This window comes from Anomaloglossus baeobatrachus, chromosome 8, assembly GCF_048569485.1.
Source record: "Anomaloglossus baeobatrachus isolate aAnoBae1 chromosome 8, aAnoBae1.hap1, whole genome shotgun sequence".
NCBI lineage: Eukaryota > Metazoa > Chordata > Amphibia > Anura > Aromobatidae > Anomaloglossus > Anomaloglossus baeobatrachus.
Genome location: NC_134360.1, coordinates 248,441,649 through 248,466,431, shown reverse-complemented (window position 1 = coordinate 248,466,431; position 24,783 = coordinate 248,441,649). Strand labels below are relative to the sequence as shown.

The following is a 24,783-nucleotide window of genomic DNA, read 5'->3' as shown; positions in this document are numbered from 1 at the left end:
CTCCTACGGGAGGGTGTATAGCCAGAAGGGGAGGGGCCTTACACTTTTAAGTGTAGTTCTTTGTGCGGCCTCCAGAGGGCAGTAGCTATACACCCACTGTCACTGTCTGGGTCTCCCAATTGGAGCTAGAAGAAAAGGAATTTACGGTAAGTAAACAAAATTCCCTTCTTCTCCCCCAGCCCCTTCTGCAGAGGAGGCAGCTGCACAGCAGGAGAAGTTCCATTTCCTATATCCCAAGCGTAAATTAAGTGCTTTTTTGGACCACTCTGATTTCAGAGAATCGATCCAGAAACACGACGCTCATCCAGACAAGCGTTTCTCTAAACGTTCTAAGGATACCCGTTATCCTTTTCCCTCTGAGGTGGCCAAACGCTGGACCCAGTGTCCAAAGGTGGATCCCCCAATTTCCAAGCTTGCGGCTAGATCCATAGTCGCAGTAGAGGATGGCGCTTCACTTAAAGATGCCAACGACAGACAGATGGACCTTTGGTTGAAATCTGTCTATGAATCTATCGGTGCGTCGTTTGCTCCAGCATTCGCGGCCGTGTGGGCACTCCAAGCTATTTCAGCTGGTTTAGCACAGGTGGATGCTTTCATACATCCAGCAGTGCCGCAAGTGGCGTCCCTAACTTCGCAAATGTTTGCGACCTATGCTATCAATGCTGTCCTAGAATCTACGAGCCGTACCGCTATGGCGTCCGCCAATTCTGTGGTTTTGCGCAGAGCCTTGTGGTTAAAGGACTGGAAAGCAGATGCTGGTTCCAAAAAATGCTTAACCAGCTTGCCATTATCTAGAGACAGACTGTTTGGTGAGCCATTGGCTGAAATCATAAAACAGTCCAAGGGTAAGGACTCTTCCTTACCACAGCCCAGAGCAAGTAAACCTCAACAGAAAAAGTGGCAGTCGAGGTTTCGGTCCTTTCGAGGCTCGGGCAAGGCCCAATTCTCCTCGTCCAAAAGGACTCAGAAAGAACAAGGGAACTCAGATTCCTGGCGGGCTCACTCACGCCCCAGGAAAGCAAATGGAGGAACCGCTTCCAAAGCGGCTACCTCATGACTTTCGGCCTCCTCCCTCCGCATCCTCGGTCGGTGGCAGGCTCTCCCGTTTTTGCGACATTTGGCTGTCACAGGTCAAAGACCGGTGGGTAACAGACATTCTGTCTCGCGGGTACAGAATCGAGTTCAGTTCTCGGCCTCCACTTCGGTTCTTCAGAACCTCCCCACACCCCAACCGAGCAGATGCCCTGCTGCAGGCGGTGGACTCTCTAAGAGCAGAAGGAGTCGTGATCCCTGTCCCCCCTCTCGAACGGGGGCGAGGATTTTACTCCAATCTCTTTGTGGTTCCAAAAAAGGACGGCTCCTTCCGTCCTGTTCTGGACCTAAAACTGCTCAACAAGCATGTGAACGCCAGGCGGTTCCGGATGGAATCCCTCCGCTCAGTCATTGCCTCTATGTCTCAAGGAGATTTCCTAGCATCAATAGACATCAAGGATGCTTATCTCCACGTGCCGATTGCTACAGAGCACCAATGCTTTCTACGCTTCGTGATAGGAGACGACCATCTTCAGTTCGTAGCTCTGCCATTTGGTCTGGCGACAGCCCCTCGGGTGTTCACCAAGATCATGGCGGCAGTGGTAGCAGTCTTGCACTCTCACGGACACTCTGTGATCCCTTACTTGGACGATCTACTGGTCAAGGCACCCTCTCAAGAGGCATGCCGACTCAGCCTGAATGTTGCACTGGAGACTCTCCAGGCGTTCGGGTGGATCATCAACTTCCCAAAGTCAAATCTGTCACCGACCCAATCACTAACGTATCTTGGCATGGAGTTTCATACTCTCTCAGCGATAGTGAAACTTCCGCTGGACAAGCAGCGGTCTCTACAGACTGGGGTGCAGGCTCTCCTTCAAAGTCAGCCGCACTCCTTAAGACGCCTCATGCACTTCCTCGGGAAGATGGTGGCGGCAATAGAGGCGGTTCCGTTTGCGCAGTTTCATCTGCGTCCACTTCAATGGGACATTCTCCGCCAATGGGACGGGAAGTCAACATCCCTGGACAGGAAGGTCTCCCTTTCCCACACGGCCAAAGACTCTCTGCAGTGGTGGCTTCTTCCCACCTCATTATCACAGGGAAGATCCTTCCTACCACCGTCTTGGGCGGTGGTCACGACAGATGCGAGTCTGTCAGGGTGGGGAGCAGTCTTTCTCCACCACAGGGCTCAGGGTACGTGGTCTCAGCAGGAGTCCACCCTTCAGATCAATGTTCTGGAAATCAGAGCAGTGTATCTTGCCCTACTAGCCTTCCAGCAGTGGCTGGAAGGAAGGCAGATCCGAATTCAGTCGGACAACTCCACAGCGGTGGCATACATCAACCACCAAGGGGGGACACGCAGTCGGCAAGCCTTCCAGGAAGTCCGGAGGATTCTGATGTGGGTGGAAGCCACAGCCTCCACCATATCCGCGGTTCACATCCCCGGCGTAGAAAACTGGGAAGCAGACTTCCTCAGTCGCCAGGGCATGGACGCAGGGGAATGGTCCCTTCACCCAGACGTGTTTCAGGAAATCTGTCGCCGCTGGGGGGTGCCGGACGTCGACCTAATGGCGTCACGGCACAACAACAAGGTCCCAACCTTCATGGCACGGTCTCGCGATCAAAGAGCGCTGGCGGCAGACGCCCTAGTGCAAGATTGGTCGCAGTTCCGGCTCCCTTATGTGTTTCCACCTCTGGCACTCCTGCCCAGAGTGCTACGCAAGATCAGATCCGATTGCAGCCGCGTCATACTTGTCGCCCCAGACTGGCCGAGGAGGGCGTGGTATCCGGATCTGTAGCAGCTCACGGTCGGCCAACCGTGGGCACTCCCAGACCGACCAGACTTACTGTCCCAAGGGCCGTTTTTCCATCGGAATTCTGCGGCCCTGAACCTGACTGTGTGGCCATTGAGTCCTGGATCCTAACGTCTTCAGGATTGTCCCAAGGGGTCGTTGCCACCATGAGACAGGCTAGGAAGCCCACGTCTGCTAAGATCTACCACAGAACGTGGAGGATATTTTTATCCTGGTGCTCTGCTCAGGGAGTGTCTCCCTGGCCATTTGCATTGCCTACCTTTCTTTCTTTCCTGCAATCTGGGTTAGAAAAAGGTTTGTCGCTCGGCTCCCTTAAAGGTCAGGTCTCGGCGCTATCCGTCTTTTTTCAGAGGCGTTTGGCACGCCTTCCTAAGGTGCGCACGTTCCTACAGGGGGTTTGCCATATCGTACCCCCGTACAAGCGGCCGTTAGATCCATGGGATCTGAACAGGGTACTAGTTGCCCTCCAGAAGCCGCCCTTCGAGCCTCTGAAGGAGGTTTCACTTTCTAGACTATCACAGAAAGTGGCTTTTCTGGTAGCGATCACATCTCTTCGGAGAGTGTCTGAGCTGGCAGCACTATCATCCAAGGCTCCCTTCCTGGTCTTCCACCAGGACAAGGTTGTGCTGCGTCCTATTCAGGAGTTTCTCCCGAAGGTGGTATCCTCTTTTCATCTTAATCAGGATATCTCTTTGCCTTCGTTTTGTCCTCATGCAGTTCATCGGTATGAGAAGGATTTACATTTGTTAGATCTGGCGAGAGCACTCAGAATCTACATTTCCCGCACGGCGCCCTTGCGCCGTTCGGATGCACTCTTTGTCCTTGTCGCTGGTAAGCGCAAAGGGTCGCAGGCTTCTAAAGCCACCCTGGCTCGATGGATCAAAGAACCAATTCTTGAAGCCTACCGTTCTGCTGGGCTTCCGGTTCCATCAGGGCTGAAGGCCCATTCTACCAGAGCCGTGGGTGCATCCTGGGCATTACGACACCAGGCTACGGCTCAACAGGTGTGCCAGGCAGCTACCTGGTCGAGTCTGCACACTTTCATCAAACATTATCAGGTGCATACCTATGCTTCGGCGGACGCCAGCCTAGGTAGAAGAGTCCTGCAGGCGGCAGTTGCCTCCTCGTAGGGGAGGGCTGTCTTGCAGCTCTAACATGAGGTATTTCTTTACCCACCCAGGGACAGCTTTTGGACGTCCCAATCGTCTGGGTCTCCCAATAGAGCGCCGAAGAAGAAGGGAATTTTGTTACTTACCGTAAATTCCTTTTCTTCTAGCTCTTATTGGGAGACCCAGCACCCGCCCTGTTGTCCTTCGGGATTGTTGGTTTGTTTGCGGGTACACATGTTGTTCATGTTGAACGGTTTTCAGTTCTCCGTTGTTACTCGGAGAGAATTTGTTTAAACCAGTTATTGGCTTTCCTCCTTCTTGCTTTTGCACTAAAACTGGTGAGCCAGTGATCCCACTGGGGGTGTATAGCCAGAAGGGGAGGGGCCTTACACTTTTTGGTGTAATTGCTTTGTGTGGCCTCCGGAGGCAGTGCTATACACCCAATCGTCTGGGTCTCCCAATAAGAGCTAGAAGAAAAGGAATTTACGGTAAGTAACAAAATTCCCTTCTTTGTCTGGGGCACACTGGTGGATTTGCTGATTTTCTCATTATTTACATCCTTCCAGATTCAAACCAAACATGTCTCCCAGTAAATTATCCGTGAGCGACCATGATTCTGGCGTAGAAGATGAGGATTTTTCTCCCCGACCTTCTCCTCGCCCTCACCCATCTTTTCAGCAGGTAAAAACCGTGACGCCTATGTAATAATATGAGTGGAAAGGTTTGTGCAACATCAACGCTTCATTCTCAATCTTATGTTTACCTTCTCGAGGATCGTGTTGGAGGAATGGTGCCTGCCACATAGTCTATTAATATATATATATATATATATATATATATATATATATATATATATATATATATATATATATATATATCCCTCTATTCTCTCTCTCTATATATATATATATATATATATATATATATATATATATATATATATATATATATATATATATATATATATATATATATATATATATATATATATATATATATATATATATACATATATACTTTTAGCAACGCTGCAAACTCTCATGTGGGTGGTCCCTACCTGTCCTGGAATCATATATCTTTTCATCAGCAATGTATGGCACGTGGCCCCTGATGCCGGTGATTGACAGCTCTATGAAAGACAAGTCCAGCGTTTCCTTCAAACGGACGGCCCATTTCTTCATCATTGAGAAATCAGCAATTCATTGATATGCAAATGAGGCTGAAGAGCGATTTGTAAATACGAAGCCTCTGTCACTCCAGCTCTATTCTCTACCCAGCACCGCCGCCTCCTGCTTGACTGACGGCTCCTTTGCCTGAAGTCACACAGCATAAAGGCTGGCAGTCAAGCAGGAGGAGATGGAGCTGGACGGGGAATAGAGCTGGAGTGACAGAGGCTTCAGATCTACTGTAGCTCTTCAGCCTCATTTGCATATTAATTGTTAATTTCTCAGTAATGGAGGAATGGACTGGCCATGTAAAGGTATTGCTGAACTTGTATTTGAAAAGGCTACATGCACATGATTTCAGAGTGTGAAATCCTGCTGACAGATTCACATTAAAGGGCAGCAAACATCAGGATGTTCCTATATAAGGTGCAGCCAGTGCAGTGCTGGCACTATCGGGCACATTGTGTACATACCATTAGTGGGCAGCTCGGGTGTTTAGGCTGTGAAATTCAACTTTATGAAGATTGAAAATTCATGCACTTTTTGATTGACGTGTGCACCTCTCTGCTAATGTCCGGGCGTGTTATGCACGTGATTTCCCCCCCCGTTCCCCTCCGCCTGTTCCTCCCTCCCTCTGGCCGTATGTAAATTTCTTTGTCGCTCCATTGGGAGACCCAGACAATTGGGTGTATAGCTTCTGCCTCCGGAGGCCACACAAAGTATTACACTTTAAAAAGTGTAACCCCTCCCCTCTGCCTATACACCCCCCCGTGCATCACGGGCTTCTCAGTTTTATGCTTTGTGTGGAAGGAGGCACACATGCACTCATGCTCCCATTTTAGTCAGCAGCAGCTGCTGATTGTATCGGATGGAAGAAAAGAGGGCCCTAACAGGGCTCCCGGCATGCTCCCTTCTCACCCCACTAAGTCGGCGGTGTTGTTAAGGTTGAGGTACCCATTGCGGGTACACCGGCCGGAGACACATGCCGTTTTCCTTCCCCATCCCTTAGGGGCTCTGGGAGAAGTGGGATCCTATCCGGTCATCCAGGCACTGGGACCGTGCTCCCTCCGCAGCCCCTGTGGGATTCTGACGGACAGGAGACTGAGTATCATCAGGGACAGGGCCCTGCATCTACAGGTACTCTGTGTCCCCTTGGGGACGGTGCACGGAGCACCTTGACCTCAGATGCTGCAGCGACTGCGGTGTTGGGGACTCTCTACAGGATGAGGCGGAGGTCGCAGCCCAGGACTCTGACCCTGACGTTGCTCTCAATCTTGATACACCTGAAGGGGACGCCATAGTAAATGACCTTATAGCGTCCATCAACCAGGTGCTAGATCTTTCTCCCCCAACTCTACCTATAGAGGAGTCGGCAGCACAGCAGGAGAAGCACCAATTTAGGTTTCCCAAACGTACTCGGAGTGTTTTCTTCGATCACTCGAACTTCAGAGATGCTGTCCAGAAGCACAGGGCTTTCCCGGACAAGCGCTTTACTAAACGCCTTAATGACACACGTTACCCCTTCCCCTCTGACGTAGTTAAGGGTTGGGCTCAGTGTCCCAAGGTGGATCCTCCAGTCTCTAGACTGGCGGCTAGATCCGTAGTAGCAGTGGCTGACGGTTCAACGCTCAAGGATGCCACGGACAGGCAGATAGAGCTCCTAATGAAATCCATCTATGAAGCCATAGGCGCGTCCTTTGCCCCAGCCTTTGCAGCAGTGTGGGCACTCCAGGCTATCTCAGCTTGTCTGTCTGAGATTAATGCGGTCACCCGTACCTCTGCTCCGCAAGTAGCGTCTTTGACGTCTCAGGCGTCGGTATTTTCATCCTACGCCATGAATGCTGTCCTGGACTCGGCTAGCCGTACAGCGGTAGCATCCGCCAATTCGGTGGCAGTCCGCAGGGCCATGTGGCTACGCGAATGGAAGGCAGACTCTGCTTCCAAGAAGTTCTTGACCGGTTTGCCCTTTTCTGGCGACCGATTGTTTGGCGAACAATTGGATGAAATTATTAAGCAATCCAAGGGAAAGGACTCGTCCTTACCCCAGCCCAAACCAAAGAGACCTCAGCAACGAAAAATTCAAGCGAGGTTTCGGTCCTTTCGGCCCTCAGCCAGGTCCCAATCCTCATCGTCCAACAGGCCACAGAAGAGCCAGAGAAACTCTTCTGCATGGCGGTCTAAGTCACGTCCTCCAAAGACCGCCGGAGGCACCGTCTCCAAGGCGGCCTCCTCATGACTTTCGGCCTCCCCAAACCGCATCCTCGGTCGGTGGCAGGCTCTCCCGCTTTTGCGACGCCTGGTGGCCACATGTCCAAGACCGATGGGTGAGAGACATTCTGTCTCACGGTTACAGGATAGAGTTCAGCTCTCGTCCTCCGACTCGTTTTTTCAGAACATTTCCGCCTCCCGAGCGAACCAAGGTCATGGCATCCGTGGTGGCGGTCCTACACTCTCAGGGCCACTCGGTGATCCCTTGCTTAGACGATCTCCTAGTCAAGGCACCCTCCCGGGTGGCACGTCAACACAGTCTGACCGTGGCTCTGGAGACTCTCCAGAGGTTCGGGTGGATCATCAATTTCCCAAAGTCAAAATTGACTCCGACCCAATCACTGACTTACCTCGGGATGGAGTTTCATACTCTCTCAGCAATAGTGAAGCTTCCGCTGGACAAACAGCGTTCGCTGCAAACAGGGGTGCAATCTCTCCTTCGGACCCAGTCACACCCCTTGAGGCGCCTCATGCACTTCCTAGGGAAGATGGTGGCAGCAATGGAGGCAGTTCCCTTTGCGCAGTTTCATCTGCGTCTACTTCAATGGGACATTCTCCGCAAATGGGACAAGAGGTCGACGTCCTTAGACAGGAACGTCTTTCTTTCTCTGGCAGCCAAGACCTCTCTTCAGTGGTGGCTTCTTCCCACTTCCCTGTCGAAGGGAAAATCTTTCCTGCCCCCATCCTGGGCTGTGGTCACGACGGACGCGAGTCTGTCAAGGTGGGGAGCGGTTTTTCTCCACCACAAGGCTCAGGGAACCTGGTCTCCGACAGAGTCCTCCCTTCAGATCAATGTTCTGGAGATAAGGGCAGTGTATCTAGCCCTAAAAGCGTTCCATCGGTGGCTGGAGGGCAGGCAGATCCGCATACAGTCGGACAACGCCACGGCGGTCGCGTACATCAACCACCAAGGGGGAACACGCAGTCGTCAAGCCTTCCAAGAAGTTCGGCGGATTCTGCTGTGGGCGGAGGCCACAGCCTCCACCATCTCCGCGGTTCACATCCCAGGCGTAGAAAACTGGGAAGCAGACTTTCTCAGTCGCCAGGGCATGGACGCAGGGGAATGGTCTCTTCACCCGGACGTGTTTCAAGAGATCTGTTGCCGCTGGGGAACGCCGGACGTCGATCTCATGGCGTCTCGGCACAACAACAAAGTCCCGGCATTCATGGCACGGTCTCAGGATCACAGAGCTCTGGCGGCGGACGCCTTAGTTCAGGATTGGTCGCAGTTTCGACTGCCTTATGTATTCCCTCCTCTGGCAATGCTGCCCAGAGTGTGGCGCAAGATCAGGTCCGACTGCCGCCGCGCCATCCTCGTCGCTCCAGACTGGCCGAGGAGGTCGTGGTACCCGGACCTGTGGCACCTCACGGTGGGTCAACCGTGGGCGCTCCCAGACCGACCAGACTTGCTGTCGCAAGGGCCATTTTTCCATCTGAATTCTGCGGCCCTCAACCTGACTGGGTGGCCATTGAGTCCTGGCTCCTAGCGTCCTCAGGGTTATCTCAAGAGGTCATTGCCACTATGAGACAGGCCAGGAAACCAACGTCAGCCAAGATCTATCACAGGGCTTGGAGGATCTTCTTAGCCTGGTGCTCTGATAAGGGGTTTACCCCCTGGCCGTTTGCCTTACCCATGTTTCTTTCCTTCCTTCCTTCAATCCGGAATGGACAAGGGTTTGTCTTTCGGCTCTCTCAAGGGACAAGTCTCGGCGCTTTTCGTGTTTTTTCAAAAGCATCTAGCCAGGCTTCCGCAGGTCCGCACGTTCCTGCAGGGAGTTTGCCACATAGTCCCACCTTACAAGCGTCCGCTGGAACCCTGGGATCTCAACAGGGTTCTACGGGCTCTTCAGAAACCGCCTTTTGAGCCGCTGCGGGATGTCTCTCTATCACGTCTTTCGCAGAAGTTGGCATTTCTAGTGGCAGTCACATCACTCCGAAGAGTGTCAGAGCTTGCAGCGCTGTCATGCAAAGCCCCCTTCCTGGTATTTCACCAGGATAAGGTGGTTCTGCGTCCGGTCCCGGACTTTCTCCCCAAAGTGGTGTCCCCTTTTCATCTCAATCAGGATATCTCCTTACCTTCATTTTGCCCTCATCCAATTCACCAATGTGAAAAGGATTTGCATTTGTTAGATCTAGTGAGAGCACTCCGGATCTACGTGTCTTGCACGGCGCCACTGCGCCGTTCTGATGCGCTCTTTGTCCTTGTCGCTGGCCAGCGTAAGGGGTCGCAGGCTTCCAAGTCAACCTTGGCTCGGTGGATCAAGGAACCGATTTTTGAAGCCTACCGTTCTTCTGGGCTTCCGATTCCTTCAGGGCTGAAAGCCCATTCTACCAGAGCCGTGGGTGCGTCCTGGGCATTGCGGCACCGGGCGACGGCTCAGCAGGTGTGTCAGGCAGCTACCTGGTCTAGTCTGCACACTTTCACTTCGGCGGATGCCAGTCTAGGTAGGCTAGTCCTTCAGGCGGCGGTTGCCCACCTGTAAGAGGGGGGCCGTTGTTGGCTCTTTTTATCAGGGTATTCTTTTACCCACCCAGGGACTGCTTTTGGACGTCCCAATTGTCTGGGTCTCCCAATGGAGCGACAAAGAAGCAGGGAATTTTGTTTACTTACCGTAAATTCCTTTTCTTCTAGCTCCTATTGGGAGACCCAGCACCCGCCCCTGTTCCCTTCGGGCTGGTTGTTCTTTTGTGTACACATGTTGTTCATGTTCAATTGTTCTTTTGGTTCATGGTTTTAAGTTCTCCGAACGTCCTTCGGATTGAATTTACCTTAGACCAATTTATAAGTTTCCTCCTTCCTGCTTTTGCACCAAAACTGAGGAGCCCGTGATGCACGGGGGGGTGTATAGGCAGAGGGGAGGGGTTACACTTTTTAAAGTGTAATACTTTGTGTGGCCTCCGGAGGCAGAAGCTATACACCCAATTGTCTGGGTCTCCCAATAGGAGCTAGAAGAAAAGGAATTTACGGTAAGTAAACAAAATTCCCTTCTTCTCTCTTCAGTTACACAGCGTCGGAGTTGGCGCCTGCGCATAGCGCTTATCTCCGGCGCCGTGTTTTTGAAGCCCGCATTACACAGTTTGGTGTCTGAGAGGGCGGCGCATGCGCCCTCGCTTCTTCAGATCTGTTGTGACTGCGGGAGCGCGCGCGGTGTCACAACAGGACTGGAGAACAGCTGATCTTACCGATTTGCTGCCGCAGATGATATCGTAGGAGACATCTGCTGCAGCTAATCAGGGTAAGATCAGCTGTGCTTCAGTCCTGTTGTGACGTGACCGCGGGAGCGCGTAAACAGATCTGAAGAAGCGAGGGCGCATGCGCCGCCCTCTCATACACCATAATACTGTGGGCTTCAGAAACATGGCGCCGGAGATGAGCGCTATGCGCAGGCGCTAACTCCGACGCCGTGTAACTGAAGATTAGAAATTTACGGCCAGAGAGAGGAAGGAGCAGGCGGCAAGGGGGGGGGGGGGGGCGGGTATATACACGTGCATAACTCACCCGGACATCAGGAGAGAGGTGCACACGTCAATCAAAAAGTGCACGAAATTTCAAACTTTATAAAGTTGGATTTCACAGCCTAAACACCCGAGCTGCCCACTAATGGTGTGTACACACTGTGCCTGATAGTGCCAGCACTGCACCTTATATAGGAACATAAAACCTATATAACAATGAAAAACGGCATAAAAACAACCTCTACTCAAAATATTGTGTTTCTTTGTCGCTCCATTGGGAGACCCAGACAATTGGGTGTATAGCTTCTGCCTCCGGAGGCCACACAAAGTATTACACTTTAAAAAGTGTAACCCCTCCCCTCTGCCTATACACCCTCCCGTGCATCACGGGCTCATCAGTTTTTATGCTTTGTGTTGAAGGAGGCACACATGCACACAATGCTCCACATTTTAGTCAGCAGCAGCTGCTGATTATATCGGATGGAAGAAAAGAGGGCCCCTAACAGGGCCCCCGGCATGCTCCCTTCTCACCCCACTCAGGTCGGCGGTGTTGTTAAGGTTGAGGTACCCATTGCGGGTACACAGGCTGGAGCCACATGTCGTTTTCCTTCCCCATCCCTTAGGGGCTCTGGGGAAGTGGGATCCTAACCGGTCATCCAGCCACTGGGACCGGGCTCCCTCCGCAGCCCCTGGGGGAATCTGCTGGACAGGAGACGGAGTATCGTCAGGGACATGGCCCTGCATCTACAGGTACTCTGTGTCCCCGTTGGGACAGCGCATGAAGCACCTTGGCCTCAGACGCAGCTGCGACTGCGGTGTGGATTTTTTGTCTGGGACTACCGCGCCGACCGTGCCTGTTTGTCGGCCGCGGTTTATACTTTAGTCCCCGGCTTTTGCGGCCTAGTGTGTTAAACTCCCGCCCCTGAGCCTGCCAGTCAGGGAGAAAGGCGGGACGGTCGGTATGATGCCGACAGTGAGGGCTGGAGCACACTTCGCTGTCCTCCGCCCCCCTCACTGATCTCTATGGGCCACCAGGTTCCCGCACTTTTGCGGTTCCGCCCACGGCTCTCTCCTCCCCTCGGAACGCCGGCAGCCATTGTTATAATTCTGCCGATGGAGGATCTCAGGATCTGCTCCACTGCTCAGGGAGAGGGGGATCCTAACCGGTCGCCATGCACTGGGACCGGGCTCCATCCGCAGCCCCTGGGGGATTCTGACGGACAGGAGACTGGACATCATCAGGGACAGAGCCCTGCATCATAAGGTACTCTGTGTCCCCTGAGGGACGGTGCATGCAGCATCTGTGTTACAAATGCCGCAGCGGTTGCTGAGTGGTTTGTGAGACTGGGACTACCGCGCCGACCGCGCCATGTTTGCCGGCCGCGTTTTTAAATTTAGTCCCCGGCTCTTGCGGCCTAGTACCATATACTCCCGTTCTCAGGCCTGCCAGTCAGGGGTAACGACGGGACGGCCGACTGGACGTCGGCAGGGAGGGCTGGAGCATACGTTGGTATCCTCCTTCCCCCTCACTGAGCACTGTGGGGCACCAGTTTTCAGGTGCTGACCCCCCTTGGTGCCGCAGTGTATATATATATATGTTTATTTATATGGTATATGATCTCACTGTTCGGCAGCATTATTTGTTTTTTGGCTGTATACCCTCACTGAATACTCTGCGGACGACATGCTGTTGTCTGCTCTTAAAGAGTAAGGGTGCCAAGGTACTGGCTTATTTTACAACCTGTACCATATTACAGGCAGGTTCCACATACCCTCATTGTGTACAATGCTTGGCCCCGAGGGCACTCACTCAGCCGGAGCCTCCGGCACTGGTGGGACCCTCGGCCAGGTTGTACCGCCGGTTTCCACTGAACAGATGACAGGGACAGAGTTTGCATGTTGGAATCAGCAAATCTCTGAGTAGCTTTCACATTCCAGGACTCAGTCTATGGACAGAGGGTCTGCTAAGATACTGGAAGCCTTGCAGTCCAGACCGATAACACAGGGCCAGGGAGCTGTGAGTTCATCGCTCCCGGGTCCCTCTGGGTCGGTACAACAAGGGGCTCCTGGGGTAACACCCAGATCCCACGGTGAGCACTCCGTCACGGACCGCGGCCTCTGATAGGCTAAGCGGGCCCGCTGGGAACCTTCCCCGACTTCATCAGGAGTGCGTGTTTCGATCACTCTAACTCCAGAGGGGCCGTCCAGAAGCACAGAACTTTACGGACAAACGCTTACTAAGCGCCTTATTGACACGCGTTACCCTTTTCCCCCCTGACGTTGTTAAGGGTTGGGCTCAGTGTCACAGGGTGGATTCTCCAGTCTCTAGGCTGGCGGCTAGATCCGTAGTATTAGTGGCAGATGTCCATCTCTCACGAATGCCACTGACAGGCAAATAAAGCTTATGATTAAATCCATCTATGAAGCCATAGTCGCATCTTTTGCTCCAGCCTTCGCAGCCGTGAGGGCACTCCAAGCTATCTCAACTTCTCTGGCTGAGATTATTGCGGTTGCACATACCTCTGCCCCGCAGGTTGTGTCCTTCACTTCTCAGGCGTAGGTTTTTTCGTTCTACGCCATGAACGCCGTTCCTGGACTCTGCGAGCCGTACAGCGGTAGCATCCACCAATTCGGTGGCAGTCTGCAGGGCCATGTGGCTACGTGAATGGAAGGCAGGCTCTGCTTCCAAGAAGTTCTTAACCAGTTTGCCATTTTATGGCGACCGTTTGTTTGGCGAGCAATTGGATGAAGTTACTAGACAGTCCAAGGGAAAGGTATCGTCCTTGCCCCAGTCCAAGGGTTTCGGTCATTTCGGTCCTTAGCAAAGTTCCGTTCCTCCACGTCCAACAGGTCAGAGGAGGGCTAGAGGAACTCTTCTGCATGGCGGTCTAAGTCACAAGGCGGCTTCCTCATGACTTCGGCCTCACCAAGACCGCGTCCTCGGTCGGTGGCAGGCTCTCCCGCTTTTGCGACGCCTGGTGGCCACATGTCCAAGACCGATGGGTGAGAGACATTCTGTCTCAAGGTTACAGGATAGAGCTCTGCTCTCGTCCTCCGACTAGTTTCTTCAAAACATCTCCGCCCCCCGAGCGAGCCGATGCACTTTTTCAGGCGGTGAACACTCTGAAGCCTCGATGTCACAAGGAGACTTCCTAGCATCAATTGACATTAAGGATGCTTATCTCCATGTGCCGATCGCACCCGAGCTTCAACGCTTTCTGCGTTTCGCCATCAGGGACGAACACTTCAGTTCGTGGCACTGCCATTCGGCCTGGCGACAGCCCCACGGATCTTCACCAAGGTCATGGCAGCAGTGGTGGCGGTCCTACAGGGCCACTCGGTGATCACTTACCTAGACGATCTTCTAGTCAAGACACCCTCCTGGGTGGCATGTCAACTCAACCTGACCATTGCTCTGGAGACCCTCCAGGGGTTCGGGTGGATCATCAAATTTCCAAGGTCAAAACTGACACCGACCCAATCACTGACTTGCCTCGGGATGGAGTTTCATACTCTCTCAGCGATAGTGAAGCTTCCGCTGCATAGTCAGCGTTCACTGCAGACAGGGGTGCAATCTCTCCTTCGGGCCCAGTCACCCCTTGAGGCGCCTCATGCAATTTCTAAGGAAGATGGTGGCAGCAAGGGAGGCAGTTCCCTGGCGCAGTTTCGTCTGCGTCCGATTCTATCGGACACCGCAAATGGGACAGGAGGTCGACGTCCCTAGACAAGAACGTCTCTCTTCCCTTGCAGCAAAACCTCTCTTCAGTGGTGTCTTCTTTCCACTTCCTGGGCGGAGGAAAAATCCTTCCGGCCCCCAGCTGAGGCTGTGGTCACGACGGACGCGAGTCTGTCAGGGTGGGGAGCGGTCTTCCTCCACCACTCGGCTCAGGGAACCTGGACTCCGACAGAGTCCTCCCTTCAGATCAATGTTCTGGAGATAAGGGCAGTGGATCTAGCCCTAAAGGTGTTCCAGCGGTGGCTGGAGGGCAGGCAGATCCGAATTCAGTCGGACAACGCCACGACGGTTGCGTACATCAACCACCAGGGCGGCACACGCGCAGTCGTCAAGCCTTCCGAGCAGTTCGGCGGATTCGGCTGTGGGCGGAAGCCACAGCCTCCACCATCTCCGCAGTTCACATCCCGGGCGTAGAAAACTGGGAAGCAGATTTTCTCAGTCGCCAGGGCATGGACGCAGGGGAATGGTCTCTTCACCCGGACGTGTTTCTAGAGATCTGTTGCCGCCGGGGAACGCCGGACGTCGATCTAATGGCGTCTCGGCACAACAACAAAGTCCCGGCATTCATGGCTTGGTCCAAGGATCACAGAGCTCTGGCGGCAGACGCGCTAGTTCACGACTGGTCGCAGTTTCGACTGCCTTATGTTTTTCCTCCTCTGGCACTACTGCCCAGAGTGTTACGCAAGATCAGGTCAGACTGTCGCCGCGCCATCCTCGTTGCTCCAGACTGGCCGAGGTGATCGTGGTACCCGGATCTGTGGCACCTCACGGTGGGTCAACCGTGGACACTCCCAGACCGACCAGACTTGCTGCCTCAAGGGCCATATTTCCTTCTGAATTCTGCGGCTCTAAACCTGACTGTGTGGCCATTCAGTCCTGGCTCCTAGCGTCATCAGGGATATCTCCAGATGTCATTGCCACCATGAGACAGGCCAGGAAACCAACGTCCGCCAAGATCTATCACAGGACTTGGAGGATCTTCTTATCCTGGTGCTCTGATCAGGGTTTTACTCCCTGGCCGTTTGCCTTGCCCACTTTTCTTTCTTTCCTTCAATCCGGAATGGACAAGGGCTTGTCTCTCGGCTCTCTCAAGGGACAAGTATCGGCGCTTTCCGGTCCCACCTCACAAGCGTCCGTTAACACCCTCGGATCTTAACAGGGTGCTGACGACTCTTCAGAAGCCACTTTTCGAGCCGATGCGGGATCTCTCTATCTCGCCTTTCGCAAAGGGTGGCCTTCCTAGTGGCAGTCACATCACTCAGAAGAGTGTCTCAGCTAGCAGCGCTGTCATGCAAAGCCCCCTTCCTGGTGTTTCACCAGGATAGGGTGGTTCTACGTCCGGTCCGGACTTTCTCCCTAAGGTATCCCCGTTTCATCTCAATCAGGATATCGTCTCCCCCTCTTTGGGTCCGCATCCAGTTCACCAATGTGAAAAGGATTTGCATTTATTAGATCTGGTGAGAGCACTCCGGCTCTACATTTCTCGCACGGCGCCCCTGCGCCGGTCTGATGCGCTCTTGTCCTTATCGCGGGCCAGAGTAAGGGATTTCAGGTTTTCAAGTCAACCTTGGCTCGGTGGATCAAGGAACCGATTCTTGAAGCCTACCGTTCTTTTAGGCTTCCGATTCCTGCAGGGCTGAAGGCCCATTCTACCAGAGCCGTCGGTGTCCTGAGCATTGCGACACAAGGCTACGGCTCAGCAGGTGTGTCAGGCGGCTACCTGGTCGAGTCTGCACACTTTCACGAAACACTATCAGGTGCATGCCGATGATTCGGCAGACGCCAGCCTAGGTAGGCGACTCCTTCAGGCGGCAGTTGCCCACCTGTAAGAGGGGGCCGTTTTTCGGCTCTTTTTATCGAGGTATTCTTTTACCCACCCAGGGATTGCTTTTGGACGTCCCAATTGTCTGGGTCTCCCAATGGAGCGACAAAGAAGAAGGGAATTTTGTTTACTTACCGTAAATTCCTTTTCTTCTAGCTCCTATTGGGAGACCCAGCACCCGCCCCTGTTCCCTTCGGGCTGTTGTTCTTTTGTGTACACATGTTGTTCATGTTGAATTGTTCTTTTGGTTCATGGTTCAGTTCTCCGAACATCCTTCGGATTGAATTTACCTTAGACCAATTTATAAGTTTCCTCCTTCCTGCTTTGGCACCAAAACTGATGAGCCCGTGATGCACGGGAGGGTGTATAGCAGAGGGGAGGGGTTACACTTTTTAAAGTGTAATACTTTGTGTGGCCTCCGGAGGCAGAAGCTATACACCCAATTGTCTGGGTCTCCCAATAGGAGCTAGAAGAAAAGGAATTTACGGTAAGTAAACAAAATTCCCTTCTTTGCAAAGTGTGCACAGTACCAACATTCCAAACTGTACTATTGAAAAATGAGATTATTGGCAAAAAATTGCAATTTTTCGAGCTGCGTCGCCACGTCACGGCAAATCTCTTGAGGCAGTCCTACACTACAATATTTTTATTTAAAGTGTGCCATGCGGCCTCACATATGGGTCATTCCATGTCAAGTGGACCAGTTTTAAAAATCGTCCCCACTCGACCTTCTCCGATTTTGTTGAAAATTTATAAGGATGTACGTGTATGTTTGAAAAGAGGTTGTGTACATTTTTAGGGCCAGATCTCAAATATATTGGGCACTGTTGACCTTTCACTGGAGGCCCCCCCCCAAGCCTGCGGCTTCAGCTAAGAGGATTTTGCAAACTTTGGCACATAGCCATTAGAGTTCTATACTGGCTATGATGCTGAAATTTGGCATACTAGCTCAACTTTTGCTGCTAAACGCAATAAAACTATTACCGGCTATGACAAAACAATATTTCTTCGGCGCTCCATTGGGAGACCCAGACGATTGGGTGTATAGCTACTGCCTCCGGAGGCCACACAAAGTATTACACTAAAAAGTGTAAGGCCCCTCCCCTTCTGCATATACACCCCCCGTGGGATCACGGGCTGCTTCAGTTTTTATGCTTTGTGCGAAGGAGGTCAGACATCCACGCATAGCTCCACTGTTTTTAGTCAGCAGCAGCTGCTGACTATGTCGGTTGGAAGAAAAGTGGGCCCATATGGGACCCCCAGCATGCTCCCTTCTCACCCCACTTTTGTCGGCGGTGTTTGTTAAGGTTGAGGTACCCATTGCGGGTACGGAGGCTGGAGCCCACATGCTGTTTTCCCTTCCCCATCCCCCCTCAGGGCTCTGGGTGAAGTGGGATCTTACCGGTCTCCAGGCACTGAGACCGGGCTCCATCCACAGACCCGGAGAACCTGCTGGATATGGAGCTGGGTATCGTCAGGGACAGGGCCCTGCTACATTAAGGTACTCTGTGTCCCCGTACACATCGCGCACACACACACCAGCATGCTGGGAGTGCTAGTGCGCCGGGGACAACAGCGCGGAGCGCTTGTGCTATTATTCACTGCAGCTTAGCTGAGTGAATTTATGTGTTAGAAACTGCCGCGCCGGCCGCTGCGGGGTGTTTTACACTGTGGCGCGGCTGGGACTTGTGGTGCGCCGGGGACTTCCGCGCTGGCCGTGCACATAGGACGGCCGCGCTTATTACTCGAGTCCCCGGCTTTGCGGCCTAGTTTTCGCTTCGTTCCCGCCCCCAGCCCTGCCAGTCAGGGGAGGGGCGGGACGCTGTACAGAAAGTCAGCGCCGAGAGCTGGAGTCTGCTTTGCATTCTCCAGCCCCCTTCACTGGACACAGTGGGACGCCAGTTTCCCGCTCTTGTCTGGGGCACGCCCACGGCCCGCCCCTCTTCACAAGACGCCGGCAGCCATTCCTGCACGCAGTCTGGGCTGGAGAAGGGAGACAAGCTCTGGGCAACCAGTCACAGGATTCGGGCGACTACACACCCGCTCTTGTGCGGGCGGTAAGCAGCACCTGAAGTGCTGACCCCACTAATGCCATTTGTACTTTATGCCTAGATGGCTAGACTACAGCAGCAAAAAAGCAAGGGTGCTAGGGCACAGGCTTTCTAGGCTGCTTGTATTGCATGTGCTGAAGTGTTCATTTGTACTTTATGCTGGTATGCTATACACTGCACTGTACGGTCGCTATTCTTGGCTATATACTTCTAGATGGCTAGACAACAGCAGCAAAAAAGCAAGGGTGCCAAGGCACAGGCTTTCTATGCTGCTTGTACTGCACGTGATACTGTTCCACACGGCAGGTTCCACTGTCCCCATTGTGTGCAATGCTCCCCTATAGCACTTGGTCAGCCGGGGTCTCTGCTAGAGGTGGCCAAAGGAACCACCTGTGAACCCTGTCCAGGGACAGGGACGGAGTTGCAGTTTCGGCTGATAGATTGTCTGTGACTGTGACTAACAGCAGTCCAGACGGACCATGGGCAATGTTGATACAATGCTCCATGGCCACCCTCATTTGGAACAAATCAGTGCTCCGGGGGGGTCCCATGCATCCCAGGGCGCAGGCTCTGACACGGACGACAGTCCCAGACAGCCTAAGCGAGCTCGCTGGGAGCGGCACTCGGCTTCATCACTGGTTAGGGTCCCAGCAGGACTCTCTGTATGATGAGGCAGACGTAGCTGATCAGGACTCTGATCCTGAGACCGCTTTCAATCCGGATACACCGGATGGTGACGCCATAGTGAATGATCTTCTAGCGTCCATCAATGGAATGTTGGATATTTCTCCCTCAGCTCCTCCGGTGGAGGAGTCAGCTTCACAGCAGGAGAAATCCCTTTTCAGTATCTCAAGCGTATATTGAGTACTTTTCTGGCCACTCTGACTTCAGAGAAGCAATCCGGAAACACCACACTTATCCAGATAAGCGTTCTCCAATCGTATTAAGGATACACGTTATCCTTTTTTCTCCCTGACGTGGTCAAGCGCTGGACCCAGTGTCCAAAGGTGGATCCCCCAATCTCCAGGCTTGCGGCTAGATCCATAGTTGCAGTGGAAGATGGGACTTCACTTAAAGATGCCATTGACAGACAGATGGTCCTCTGGTTGAATTCTGTCTATGAAGCTATCGGCGTGTCGGTTGCTCCGGCATTCGCAGCCGTATGGGCATTCCAAGCTATTTCAGCTGGCCTTGCGCACGTGGACACTGTCACATGTACATCTGTGCCGCAGATGGCGTCCTTAACCTCGCAATGTCTGCATTGCGACTTACGCTATTAATGCTGTCCTGCACTCTACGAGCCGTACGTCAGTGGCGTCCGCCAACTCCGTGGTTTTACGCAGAGCCTTGTGGTTGAGGGAATGGAAAGCAGATTCTGCTTCCAAAAAAGTGATTAACCAGTTTGCCATTATCTGGTGACAGACTGTTTGGTGAGCGATTGGATGAAATCATTAAACAGTCCAAGGGTAAGGACTCTTCCTTACACCAGCCCAGATCAAACAACACCCAACAGAGGAAGGGACAGTCGAGGTTTCGGTCCTTCCCAGGCTCGGGCAGGTCCCAATTGTCCTCGTCCAAAAGGACTCAAAAGGCTCAGAGAGGCGCAGATTCCTGGTGGGCTCAATCACGCCCAAGGAAGGCAGCCGGAGGAACCGCTACCAAGGCGGTTTCCTCATGACGTTCAGCCCTCTCTCTCCGCATCCGCGGTCGGTGGCAGACTCTCCCGCTTTGGCGACATTTAGCTGCCACAGGTCAAAGACCGGTGGGTGAGAGACATTTTGTCTCACGTGTACAGGATAGAGTTCTGTTCTCGTCCTCCGACTAGATCTTCAGAACTTCCTCACCTCCCGACCGAGCCGATGCTCTTCTGCAGGCAGAAGGAGTGGTAATCCCTGTTCCTCCTCAGGAACAAGATACGGTTTTTACTCCTATCTGGTTGTGGTACCAAAAAACGACGGCTCTTTCCGTTCCGTTTTGGACCTAAAACTGCTCAACAAGCACGTGAAAACCAGGCGGTTCCGGATGGAATCCCTCCGCTCCGTCATTGCCTCAATGTCTCAAGGAGATTTCCTAGCGTCAATAGACATCAGGATACTTATCTCCACGTACCGATTGCTCCAGAGCACCGGTGTTGGCTACGATTCGTTATTGAAGACGAGCATCTTCAGTTCGTAGCCCTGCCCTTCGGTCTGGCGACAGCCCCACGGCTTTTCACCAAGTTCATGGCAGCAGTGGGAGCAGTCCTGCACTCTCAGGGTCACTCTGTGATCCCTTACTTGGACGATCTACTTGTCAAGGCACCCTCTCAAGAGGCATGCCAACACAGCCTGAACGTGGCGCTGGAGACTCTCCAGAGTTTCGGGTGGATCATAAACTTTTCAAAGTTAAATCTGTCACAGACCCAATCGCTGACATATCTTGGCATGGAGCTTCACACTCTCTCAGCGATGGTGCAGCTCCCGCTGGCCATACAGCGTTCACTACAGACGGGGGTGCAGTCTCTCCTTCAAGGCCAGTCACACCCCTTAAGACGCCTCATGCAGAGGCAGTCCCTTTCGCGCAGTTTCATCTGCGTCCACTTCTATAGGACATTCTTCGCCAATGGGATGGGAAGTCGACGTCCCTAGACAGGAACGTACCCCTTTCTCAGACGGGCAAGGACTCTCTTCAGAGGAGTCCACCCTTCAGATCAATGTTCTGGAAGTCTGGGCAGGGTACCTTGCCCTGCAAGCCTTTCAGCAGAGGCTGGAAGGCAAACAGATCCGGATTCAGTCGGACAACTTCGCAGCGGTGGCATACATCAACCACCAAGGCGGAACAGGCAGTCGGCAAGCCTCCCAGGAAGTCCGGCGGATTCTGATGTGGGTGGAAGACAGAGCATACACCGTATCCGCAGTTCACATCCCGGGCGTAGAAAACTGGGAAGCAGACTTCCTCAGTCGCCAGGGCATGGACGCAAGGGAATGGTCTCTGCACCCGGACGGGTTTCAAGAACTCTGTAGCCGCTGGGGGAGGCCGGACGTCGACCTAATGGCGTCTCGGCACAACAACAAGTGCCGATTTTCATGGCGCGGTCTCACGATCAAAGAGCTCTGGCGGCAGGCGCCTTAGTTCAGGATTGGTCGCAGTTCCAGCTACCCTATGTGTTTCCCCCTCTGGCACTGTTGCCCAGAGGGCTACGCAAGATCAGCTCCGATTGCCGTCGCGCCATCCTCGTCGCCCCAGACTGGCCGAGGAGGTCGTGGTACCCGCATCTGGGGCATCTCACGGTCGGCCAACCGTGGGCACTACCAGACCGGCCAGACTTACTGTCCCAAGGGCCGTTTTTCCATCTGAATTCTACGGCCCTGAACCTGACTGTGTGGCCATTGAGTCCTGGATCCTAGCGTCTTCAGGATTATCTCAAGACGTCATTGCCACCATGAGACTGGCTAGGAAGCCGACGTCTGCCAAGATCTACCACAAGACGTGGAAGATATTCTTATCTTAGTGCTCTGCTCAGGGAGTGTCTCCCTGGACATTTGCATTGCCTACTTTTCCTTCCTTCCTGCAATCTGGTTTGGGAAAAGGTTTGTCGCTCGGCTCCCTTAACGGACGAGTCCCAGCGCTGTCTGTATTCTTTCAGAAGCGCATAGGGCGACTTCCTCAGGTACGGACGTTCCTGCAGGGGGTTTGTCACATTGTCCCTCCGTACAAGGGGCCGTTAGACCCATGGGATCTGAACAGGGTACTAATTGCTCTCCAGGAGCCGCCCTTTGAGCCTCTGAGGGATGTTTCACTTTCTCGACTTTCACAGAAAGTGGCCTTTTTGGTAGCGGTCACGTCTCTTCAGAGAGTGTCCGAGCTAGCAGCGCGGTCATCCAAAGCTCCCTTCCTGGTGTTTCACCAAGACAAGGTAGTGCTGCGCCTGATTCCGGGGTTTCTCCCTAAGGTGGTATCCCCCTTTCAGCTCAGTCAGGATATCTCCTTACCTTCCTTTTGTCCTCATCCAGTTCATCGATATGAATTGGATTTGCATTTGTTGGATCTGATGAGAGCGCTCAGTATCTACATTTCCCGCACGGCGCCCCTGCGCCGCTCGGATGCACTCTTTGTACTTGTCGCTGGTCAGCGCAAAGGGTCGCAGGCTTCCAAATCCACCCTGGCTCGATGGATCAAGGAACCAATTCTTGAAGCCTACCGTTCTGCTGGGCTTCCGGTTCCATCAGGGCTGAAGGCCCATTCTACCAGAGCCGTGGGTGCGTCCTGGGCATTTCGGCACCAGGCTACGGCTCAGCAGGTGTGCCAGGCGGTTACCTGGGCGAGTCTGCACACCTTCACCAAGCGTTATCAGGTGCATGCCTACGCTTAGGCGGATGCCAGCCTAAGTAGAAGAGTCCTGCAGGCGGCGGTTGCCTCCATGTAGGGAAGGGCTGTTTTTACAGTCCAAACTTGAGGTATTAATTTACCCACCCAGGGACTGCTTTTGGACGTCCCAATCGTCTGGGTCTCCCAATGGAGCGCCGAAGAAGAAGGGAATTTTGTTACTTACCGTAAATTCCTTTTCTTCTAGCTCCAATTGGGAGACCCAGCACCCGCCCCTGTTCCTTCGGGATTTTTGGTTGTTCGGGTACACATGTTGTTCATGTTGAATGGTTTCAGTTCTCCGATGTTCCTTCGGATTGAATTGTTTAACCAGTTATTGGCTTTCCTCCTTCTTGCTTTTGCACTAAAACTGAAGCAGCCCGTGATCCCACGGGGGGTGTATATGCAGAAGGGGAGGGGCCTTACACTTTTTAGTGTAATACTTTGTGTGGCCTCCGGAGGCAGTAGCTATACACCCAATCGTCTGGGTCTCCCAATTGGAGCTAGAAGAAAAGGAATTTACGGTAAGTAACAAAATTCCCTTCTTTGGCCGCAATTTTGTGTCAAAGTAGCTTGTAAAACGCCTCGTATAAAATTTATGCCTAACTTTGCCCATATATAACTCAAGACCAAAAACCAATAGGAACTGGTGCTTTACCCTGTACACCAAACCTCTTCATGACTTTGCATTGCTGCAATATCACGGTCAAAGCATATGTATTTGGGGAAATATTCACACCCACATATGATGAAAAACTTAAAAAAACCCGAATTTTACCTATTTTTAGGTCAAATTTCTCAAAAAGGGTACCCCTAAAATATATTAATTCTGTTATCATTTGAAAGAGCACATTTTTCTCTACAAGGATCATTGGGGTTTTTTTGGAGTCTCTCAGTTTAAGAAAAGAAAAATGCCACTGAACATGGTGTTATTTATTAATACGCAATGAATGCTAACTGCACTATTCAAACCCTTGCGTTGGTCCATGGTGGTTATACCACAACCAATTCCCTAAGAATTGGTATTATAATCCTATTAAGAATTGTAATAATGCTGGCTTTTGAGAATTGGCAGCCCCATCGCCTAGGAGCCATGGCCGATAGCCGTGCAAGGCAAGTCGCGGGCGGTCTCTTTATCGCAGGTTCCGAAGCTTGAGGGTGGGGGTCTTTGCCTAGGATCCCAAGCCTAATATTGGGTTTCTTTTGTTGGCTCCCAAGCCATAATGTTCAATCTAAGTGGTCTGGAATTGTTGCTGAATTTGCAACATAATGGGTTCAGAGAAGCTGTATTGTCGGCCCATTGCTGCTGCAGCTGGTGCTGGAATTATTGCAATGATCGACTGCTCGGGAATCCAGCATGTAGCATTTCCCACAGGCCAGTGACAGAAGCTGCTCCATGAGGATGCATAACATTTATTAATGCAATCCATTCCACCAGTTCCTATCGTAAATGCAGGCAATGTATTGCCCTGGCTGGAGGTTTGCAATTGGCACAAAAGGCATTTCTGATCTGACAGATCTATCTACATGGGCAATGAAAGATGATGGGTCATTTCACACCCTTGAAATGCCAATCTTTTTGTCATCAATTGGCACAAACTGGTGATTTTCTCTTGTTCCACCTTGGAACGCGGAAGTGAACATGGGCACCGCTAGTGTATCCACACACTATAGTGGTGGCTGTGCCTGTGTGCGTCCTGGTATCCGCCCCTTGGAGCGCACGCATTGACGCGGCCCCACGTGTATGGGGGCGGTACACGCGTGCGTTCCACCGTGGAACGCAGAAGTGAACGCGGGCACCATCGCTAGGACATGTGGAGGAGTGGGAACGGGCCTTTTTCTGACAATAATTAAGGTAACTCTTTAGTTTATTGGTCAGTACCTGGATTGGCGGACCCCTGAGGGGTTATAAGGTTAATTGACCACCTGGTGGCCCCTTAGCATCATGTGAATCTGGCAGCACGCTTACTGCCACAGGCTTATCATAC

The 24,783-nt window shown here is 52.6% G+C and overlaps 1 protein-coding gene across 1 annotated transcript in view; it reads left to right on the top strand.

Moving 5' to 3' along the window:
- The window catches only part of STIL (STIL centriolar assembly protein), a 93,170-nt gene that overhangs the window by 43,199 nt on the left and 25,188 nt on the right, over positions 1–24,783 (top strand). The window contains exon 8 of the mRNA XM_075322158.1: positions 4,519–4,633. Within this exon, the coding sequence (XP_075178273.1) occupies positions 4,519–4,633 (115 nt within the window). The remainder of the gene's footprint in view (positions 1–4,518; positions 4,634–24,783) is intronic.